Genomic DNA, 9,650 nt, shown 5'->3' on the forward strand with positions numbered 1-9,650 from the left:
TATTAGCTTAATAGACTACGTCCAACTCGACGATATAGTGCCAAATATGACTATTCAAATATTAATATACACGATGTCTCAATACCGATGGTAGGCGAACTTGGCCTTACTCCCACACGTGGCGTCGCGGGGAGGCTTTACGTCTGTGACTCTATTGGAGGGTAAGAAACTGGACTGAAAAGAAAGTCCTACTTTAGTAGCGCAGTATATATACGCACTATGAACAAATAGTCCCATTAGTGGTGCGGTAGCCAAATTCCTACGCGGAACTAGGACTTGTTCGTACATGTCGAGCGGTACGTTTGAACTGGGTCTGAGGGGTATGGCAGCCTGGCACCAAGGTCTCGACCAATAGTAGAATGGAGACTATTATGGGATGTTCAGTAGGCTAGAATGGATATTCAATGCATATTGTACAAGGAATATACAAGGGATATCAGGGAATATTAGAGAATATACAAATACAATTAAATATATATATATAAATAAATATATATATTCGGTTTAATCTGGCCCTTCACAACAGCCCACGTGTGCTCCTGCAATAACAATCACCTCATCTATTTTTTTTTACCCAATATAATTTCAGTAGCATGAAAATAAAGCACACTTGAGTCATATTAATTATGTTATAAAGACTATCAAACACTACCCAAATATTACCAGGGTATATCCTATTACCAGGTTATAGGCGACTCAAGGACACCTCTCATCCCAATCACAGACTGTTAGTGTTTGCCCTCCTCCCCTCTGGGAGGCGCTATAGGAATCTCCACTCCAAGTCAAGCAGGCTCAGGAACAGTTTCTTCCCCTCAGTTGTCATCTCTCTGAACGCTGTACCACAATGACAGCCCCATAAACTCTGAACTCCATTGCAAATACTTATACTTATAGGTTCTTATACTGTACGAACTCTGAACTCTGTTGCCTATTCTATAATGTATACCTGCCTATACTGCTTTCACTGTCTAAGTGTAACTGCCTTACACTGTAATCAGAATCACCTACCTCAAACCTACCTATATATATATCATATCTGGCTGAATATACCTGCATATAATCCTTTCTATATACCTATTTATACACCTGCATATAACCCATATAACTCTTTATGATAGCATGTACAATAATGCTGTATACCATATACATATATTTCTATTTTATATATATTTATCCATGTCTTTATATACCTGCATATATTTGTAGATACTATATCTATATATCTACATATCCCTTAACTACTCGCTAGTTATACTACTGGCCAGACCAGGCTGCAGAAACAAATTAGTGGGGGGGCATAACATTTTCTCGGGGGGGCACAATGGTTTTTCAACACAGGTTCCCTTTTATACATTTCAGCTGGGACAACGGCGCTGTGGCTTGCTTGGCGTTGCCCACGGTGCTGAACTAAACAGCAGAGAGGCAATTGAAAAATCTAATTTCTCTATCTTAAGAACATTCACTTATACAAAAACAGACTGAACGGATATATATAACAGACCTGCTGGGGCAGCGGACTGAGAGCAGGGGACACAGACAGGCTGGATAAGATGGTCAGGAAGGCCAGTAGCGTGGTTAGGGTGTAGCTGGACGCCCTAGCGAGGGTGGCGGAGAGGAGGAGCCTTGCTAAGCTCCAGGCCATCAGGGAAAACCCCTCCCACCCACTATACACAGACTTGGCTGACAGGAGGAGCATGTTATAGGCTCACACTACCTAAATGCAGCACTGAACGGCACAGGAAGTCCTTCATTCCGACAGCCATCAGACTTTATAAAACGCATCACTGTGCCTCACTGCATCACTGAGCACAGAGTGACAGTTACCATCTTCCTGGACTCTTACTTTTTAAACAGCACTGTGCAATATTACACCTACTGTAGACTTCAGTATATTTTTACTGTATTTATTTACTGTATCTTTTATTCTATTTTTATTTTATTTCATTTTATTCTATTCTTAGGCCATTTGTTTTGTTATTCTTATTCGTGACTTGTTCTGTCTAAATGTTTAATGTTGAGTGATTTGGAGTGTCAAATTTCCCTCAGGATAATACATTTCTACTCTATTCTATTCTATATCTTTGAAAAGTCTCCATTTATTCAACACGTCTGAATTCACTGACAAACTGAACTGAACTGACAAAAATAAAGTGCATAAAAAAGCAAACAAAATTCCTCCACAGGCTACTCACCATCATTTGGGGACAGAGTGAAATCTTCTTAAAACACTGCCCCTCCACTTAACTCATTCCTGAACTTTTTTGTTAAGTCCTTCTCAAATGCCAACTGAATTAAATTGGCCTTGCGTTGATGAAGCATACTAAGGCGATGTTCTGTAAAGATGTTCTTGAGGGCAGAAAACGAATTCTCACAGAGTGCTGTGCTAGCTTCAGTAATGTTGTTGTTGACATCAGTGCCCACTAGGGCTGTCCCCGACTAAGCATTTGGATAGTCGACTTTGATTGAAAAAAAAAAAAAAAAAAAAATGTTTTTTTTTTTTTTTTTTTTTTCAGGGTGGGCACAGCTGACTCAGTGGGCGGGCCAGGCCCCCCAATGCCCGCCCATGGCGCCGGGTCTGCTACTGGCCAGTATGACTTACTACCATATTGTGTTGTATAATGAAAATACATTTTAATCTAATCTAATCTAATATAGACCAACTACGGTTTGCACACTTGCAAAACAATCCAATGTTTTTTTTCTTCTCCTCGTGGAGTAGGTAGTCCAAGTATGATCAACATTCTCTAGTATCAACTTTAGATAGTATCAACATTAGCTAGTATCACCTTTAGATAGTATCAACTTTAGACAGTATCAACATTAGCTAGTATCAACATTAGCTAGTATCCTGCACATAACTAGTTACTATATAAGGCTTCTCGTGGGGAAAACCAGCCCAAGCATGCTTAACATTAGCTAGTTGTTCCTGCTCTGGTTAGTTAATTTATTGACACAAAAATATAAAACATTTGGGTTCAAACAATAAACAGTTATGTATAAAATACAAAACATTAAAAAGTCAAACATTTAACAATAGAAAATCAGTCATCGGAGACATGCTGGCACTCCAACTAACATGAGAGAGTGCAAGGCATGCATGTAGCATACTGTATCTTGTGGTAGATAAAACCTTGTCCCCTCCTTAATCTCTCACCCATCTCCCTTCACCCTCCCCCAATTCTTCAACTCACCCAACCCCCAGTCCCTTCTTGACCCCCCTCTCCCGTGTGTATAAAAGTGTCCGCCCGGTGTGAGGAAGCTCTCTCATTCCGGGTTTCGTAGCTAGTTACCCCATGTGAGAGTCGTCCAGCCACACTCTGTCTATTTTGTATTGACACTTTCTGAGTTAATAAATTGTATTAACCGGATCTCCACTGACTGAGTAAGTTATTATGGCTTCGGCTATTTTCCACGACAATCTCAAGCTCTTTTATCTGTGTCCATAAACAGCCAGCCCAGAGTTGACAATCTCAACTCAGTGGAGTCCATATTTTGCATGTCATATCCCATAATATCCTCTGTGCGAGGACACATGTGTATGTGTTCCTCATTCTGTACGCCGGTCTGACAGACACACACGCGATGTTCAGGTGGCGTAGGACTCCACCTTCCCGCTCCGCAGCCTGTGGGAGGACAGACAGAACCGTGTTATTCTTAGATGGTCTTGGATGTACGGTGCATCGCTAGTATACAGTAGATGTACGGTGCATCGCTAGTATACAGTGAATGTACGGTGCATCGTTAGTACAGTGGATGTACGGTGCATTACTAGTATACAGTGGATGTACGGTGCATCGTTAGTATACAGTGAATGTACGGTGCATCGTTAGTATACAGTGAATGTACGGTGAATTACTATATACAGTGGATGTACGGTGCATCGTTAGTATACAGTGGATGTACGGTGCATCGTTAGTATACAGTGAATGTACGGTGCATCGTTAGTATACAGTGAATGTACGGTGCATCGTTAGTATACAGTGAATGTACGGTGCATCGTTAGTATACAGTGGATGTACGGTGCATTACTAGTATACAGTGGATGTACGGTGCACCGTTAGTATACAGTGGATGTACGGTGCATCGTTAGTATACAGTGGATGTACGGTGCATCGTTAGTATACAGTGGATGTACGGTGCATTACTATATACAGTGGATGTACGGTGCATTACTATATACAGTGGATGTACGGTACATCGTTAGTATACAGTAGATGTACAGTGCATCGTTAGTATACAGTGGATGTGCGGTGCATCGCTAGTATACAGTAGATGTACAGTGCATCGTTAGTATACAGTGGATGTGCGGTGCATCGCTAGTATACAGTGGAGGATGGCTTGGTAGGGGGACACGAGGGGACTACACATGAACTCCTGTGTGTTTTTCTCCCCAGGTCTGGACGACTGTCTCCAGCAGTATGTGAAGAGCTTCGAGAGGGAGCAGATGGGAGGGGAGCAGCTGCTCCACATCACCCACCAGGAGCTGGAGGAGCTGGGGGTGACCAGGATAGGACACCAGGAGCTCATCCTGGAGGCTGTGGACCTTCTCTGTGCCCTGGTCAGTCAGCCCATAGATGTGCGCTCTCTGTTCTGTTGATGGTGATGGTGTTTAAATGGTAGTGTAACATCTGACACCAGCGCCGAATGCAAGAGTGCATCTGACACTTACAGCACTTCTATATTTAGATATGATGTGTGTGTGTGTGTGTGTGTGTGTGTGTGTGTGTGTGTGTGTGTGTGTGTGTGTGTGTGTGTGTGTGTGCCCTGCATTTTCACTATTTATATCCTGCTTTTAAAAAAGATAGATAGTATAAATAACTAAAATCTCATTCCCTTTCTCGCCAAGCCCCCCCCCCCCTCTCTCTCTCTCTCTCTCTCTCTCTCTCTCTCTCTCTCTCTCTCTCTCTCTCTCTCTCTCTCTCTCTCTCTCTCTCTCTCTCTCGCTCTCTCTCTCTCTCTCTCTGTGTGTATATATATCGCTGCACCTGTAGGGCCCCTACCCTTATCCTAACAACCCAATCCTAGCCAGTGTGCCAAACTGAACACGCCGCTCCACTACACCTTGAAAGTGTCCATTATTTGTGATTTGTGGCCACAGAAAGCAAGGTTTCGTTCTGCAAGGTGAAAAGACCATGAACATCATATTCAGGTGTCGGTGGTGCTGTACCTTTTCAAGCATTTCCATCACAGGCCAGCTATCTACAGTACGTTGGCACAGTGCGCGTTTGCTTTGTCAATCCATGGGGGTGAATTTGCATTACCTGTTTGGGGCCCTGGAACGCGAGCTGGACCCGCTCCAGTTGAAACGTGTGAAACACAGCAGATGCCCCCTATGGGTGCAGCAGTTTACCAGCTGGAATATGTAATTTCATAGATACAGTATAGTCGGACAGCATGCATCTCACTGATTACATCCCGGTAGAATTTGTACAAACAAGACGTATTCTGTACCAATGGGTATTTGCTGTGTGTATGAATCTGCTTTAGATGTTGTTCTGTTGGGGTCCAGATAGGATGTGTTAGTGGCTGTACATTTTAGTGGTCAAATAACCTTCAACGGGTTATCAGAAAAAATTGGTGCCGGTCCACCTGTCCGAGAAGATTTCAATGTCCCGGACAAATGTGATAAATTCAAATATGATCTGTGTTTATTGAGCTTATTGTAATACTATCATATACAATGCTTAATACTTCAATCAAAAATCAACAAGGTCACAATTACCATTTATAATAATTAACATTACCTCCACTCTGTCTGCACTGCAGCAGCTCTCTCCACTCATGGAACGGCAGACTGTTTGAGAAAAGAGTGTTTGGGTCCAGGCAGAATGTCCTGAGTGTTTGGGTCCAGGCAGAATGTCCTGAGTGTTTGGGTCCAGGCAGAATGTCCTGAGTGTTTGGGTCCAGGCAGAATGTCCTGAGTGTTTGGGTCCAGGCAGAATGTCCTGAGTGTTTGGGTCCAGGCAGAATGTCCTGAGTGTTTGGGTCCAGGCAGCACAAGCTAGCCACAACTTCAGTGTGTCCGTTCGTATCAGTAGTCTAGTCTATGACCACTATGTGAAGTTGGCTGAATTTCGAAATACACAAACATGAACCATTGTTTTTACATTTCATATTGTTTTTTTTAGATAGCGATAAGGTAGCCGTATTCCAATGCAACAAACGTTTCATGGTAATGTTACTTTAGTCCATAGATTCCTTATTTGTTTTCCTGGCTCACACACACTTACAAGGTAAACAGATTTCAGCTTCAGTGGCAAAAACAAGCACTTTTAGGTAACCAAATAAAAAAGAGAATTATTTTGACATGGCATTACGATCAGAGAGATTTAAATATGTCGGATTTCAACAGATTTTGCCAGTAAAAAAAACTATAATTACCGGCTAACGGAAACCCTGGTCACAATATTTCAGAATAAAATGGTAACGATATATTTACCGTTCACACAGCCACTAAATACATTTTTTTCCATTGGCAGTGATATCAAATTTTGTTAATGTTCCTACGTGATTATTAACTTTATCCTGTGTCCCTTCTGTGTGTATGCTTCCTTGGTCAGTGCTGATGGTTTGTGCAGTGGCCCTGCTCAAGATTAGGGAATTATGGGGAATTAGGTGCTGCCCTCTCTAGAGAGAGAGAGAGAGAGAGAGAGAGAGAGAGAGAGAGAGAGAGAGAAAAAAAGAGATGCAGGATGCACCTTATCTCCCATGCACACATGGCTGGATTAGTTGGTGCTGTATAAATGTGTGTGTGTGCGTGTGTGCGTGTGTGTGTGTGCGTGTGTGTGTGTGTGTGTGTGTGCACCTCTTCTCATTCATACACTCCAGCATGGGAATGGGTGTTCCACAGCAACACAGCTCACCATCTGTCTTTGAGCTGGACACACACATGCATGTGCACACACACACACACACACACACACACACACACACACACACACACACACACACGCACACACGCACGCACGCGCACACACACACACACACACGCACACACGCACGCACGCATGCGCACACACACACACACACACACACACACACACACACACACACACACACACACACACACACACACACACACACACACACACACACACACACACACACACACACACACACACACACACACACACACACACACACACACACACACACACAGGGGGCACCAGGTATCCAGGGGAGATGAATGAGTAATATGTTGAGTTGGTTTAGAGGGAGCTGGAGAGAAACCCTCGTGGCTCTCATCAACTAAAATCTCCGGGGTAGAGAGACATGTGGAGAGAGGGAGAGAGAGAGAGGGAGGGAGAGGGGGAGAGAGAAAGAGGGAGAGAGAAGGGGAGGGAGAGAGAGGGAGAGAGATGCTTTAAGTTGCAGGATACCTTCCACAGGCAACTAGAGCTGTAGATGAGACTGTGTCTAGAGAACCCCCACCTGGTGAGATGGTGTCTAGAGAACCCCCACCTGATGAGATGGTGTCTAGAGAACCCCCACCTGATGAGACTGTGTCTAGAGAACCCCCACCTGATGAGATGGTGTCTAGAGAACCCCCATCTGATAGTGAAAAAGGCACAGCAGAGACTCTACTTCCTGAGAGTACTGAGAAACTACCACCTCAGACAAGACCTGCTTGTGTCTTTTTACCGCTGCTCCGTGGAAAGCATCCTCACCTACTGCATAAATGTGTGGTTCCTCAGCTGCACAGCCGCAGAGAGGAGGGTGCTCCAGAGGGTCGTCAACTCGGCCCAAAAGATTATCGGCTGCCCACTCCCCGCACTGGAGGGACTATACAACTCCCGCTGCCTCAAAAAAGCAGTAAAAATACTGAAGGACCCACACCACCCGGGCAACAAGCACCTCGTGCGGCTGCGCTCGGGCAGGCGTTTCAGCGCCATGCCCACCCGGACTAACAGACTGAAGTTTAGTTTTTATCCCAGGGCCATATGTGCACTAAACTCAGCTAAATTTGAAAACAACAGTCTCCCTTGCACCCCCCCCCCCCCCCCCACGCACACGTACACACAACATTAGGGATAGTGCAATTATCTTTTACACCCCCTGTTTATATTAATGTTATTTATGCCCCACCCCTGTTTTTATATTTAATACTGTGTTTAGGAATGTTTTTATATTTTTACTAGCACCTAGGGTTGCATTTTTAAATTTTGTTGTAACAACTGTAACAATGACAATAAAGATCTATTCTATTCTATGGTGTCTAGAGAACCCCCAGGCCCTGCATTGAGAACCACCGTCGTCTGCCATACAGTGTAGTTGCTGCAGCAGAGTAGAGCCTGACATGGGAGTGGATTTTCACTCAACATTGCACCACGTTTTCTTTATGGGTAGAAAAATCCTGGATCCTGTCCCGCGCACTCCTGTTGATTTGTATTCCTGTCCCGTCACGCTCTCGTGATTGATTGTGAAATTCGCTCCCATCCCGCGGGATTCCCATGACCTCCGGGATTCCCAAACAAATGTCAGGCCATTCAGCGTGTGTTTGGGAGCGCATTGGTCCAGTGTACCTGCAGAGGTTCAGATGTAGTCCCTGTCAAGCAGGGTCTTTAGCCAGTCCTACTGGGTGTCTTTTGTGAGCACCTACTGGAAAGTGATCATTAGGGATGCACCGATATGTACATTTTGGCTGATGTCGATATGATCTGTATCATTAAGATACATTTCTATGATAATACAATTTTGTACATATACTATTTCCGTACATACTGAAACAATGTTATCCCACAATCCTGTGCTGCGTCATTGTGACATGCACCAAACAAGCTACCTGGAAACACACACACGCACACAATAACAGCTAGACAGAGATAGAATCATCAGTTGTTCACATCGGCCCAGTTTTGCTCACCGGATAAGGAAATCAATAAAAAAATCACTATCACCAGCTGATATATCTTTACCGATATATAGTATCTGCATGTCCAGTTTTGCTCATCGGACCGATATATATGAAAATCACTATTATCGGCCGATACCGATGTGGATCGGTATCATGAAAGATATTTATGTACATTCCTTGCATAGGACTTCAGAATGGGTTCTAATACCCCTACTCTACCCATAAACCTGTTAGAAAGTCTCATTCTCTGGGTAACATCCAACCCAACTGGCGACTTAAACCACCTAAGCCTTGACAGAAGCCACTCCTAAACCCTGTAAATAAAGCCTCATTGAACAAGACTACAGCACAGTAAAGCCTCAATCTGGGATCTCCTTTGTGTATATCATATGGCCTACACCAATTCAGAGAGGTATCTTGCTGATGGAAAATATGCTCTTCTCCTATTTCAGATCTCACCGTAACCTTCTCCCATTTCAGACTATCACCGTAACCCGACGTGTTGTCCAACAACAATCAATAGAAGTACAAACCCTTTGCGGCTTCAAAATACATTCAAAAGTAATCTTCAGCTTGGTGTCACTGCTCCCAACCCAATCGACTAAACACAAAGCCAGTGGACGGCCGTGATACGAGGGGTGGGGAAAATATGTATACATTTCGCAATATTCTGCGTGCCGATATTATATCAATACAGTGATGCTAACTATTCAAGTAAAAATGTGTAAATAGTTATTTTTTATCTCCACAATCCCATTTTACTGCAATACAAATGATTGGTATGAGGTGAACAGAC

General features: G+C 43.6%; 1 protein-coding gene across 1 annotated transcript in view; it reads left to right on the forward strand.

Moving 5' to 3' along the window:
- LOC311243244 (connector enhancer of kinase suppressor of ras 2) overlaps positions 1 to 9,650 on the forward strand; it is a gene marked incomplete at both ends in the record, with an annotated part of 192,895 nt that overhangs the window by 54,995 nt on the left and 128,250 nt on the right. Inside the window, 1 exon segment of the mRNA XM_084332391.1 lies at positions 4,395 to 4,558. Within this exon segment, the coding sequence (XP_084188517.1) occupies positions 4,395 to 4,558 (164 nt within the window).

Source organism: Notolepis coatsorum, assembly GCF_963971535.1.
Source record: "Notolepis coatsorum genome assembly, chromosome: 16".
NCBI lineage: Eukaryota > Metazoa > Chordata > Actinopteri > Aulopiformes > Paralepididae > Notolepis > Notolepis coatsorum.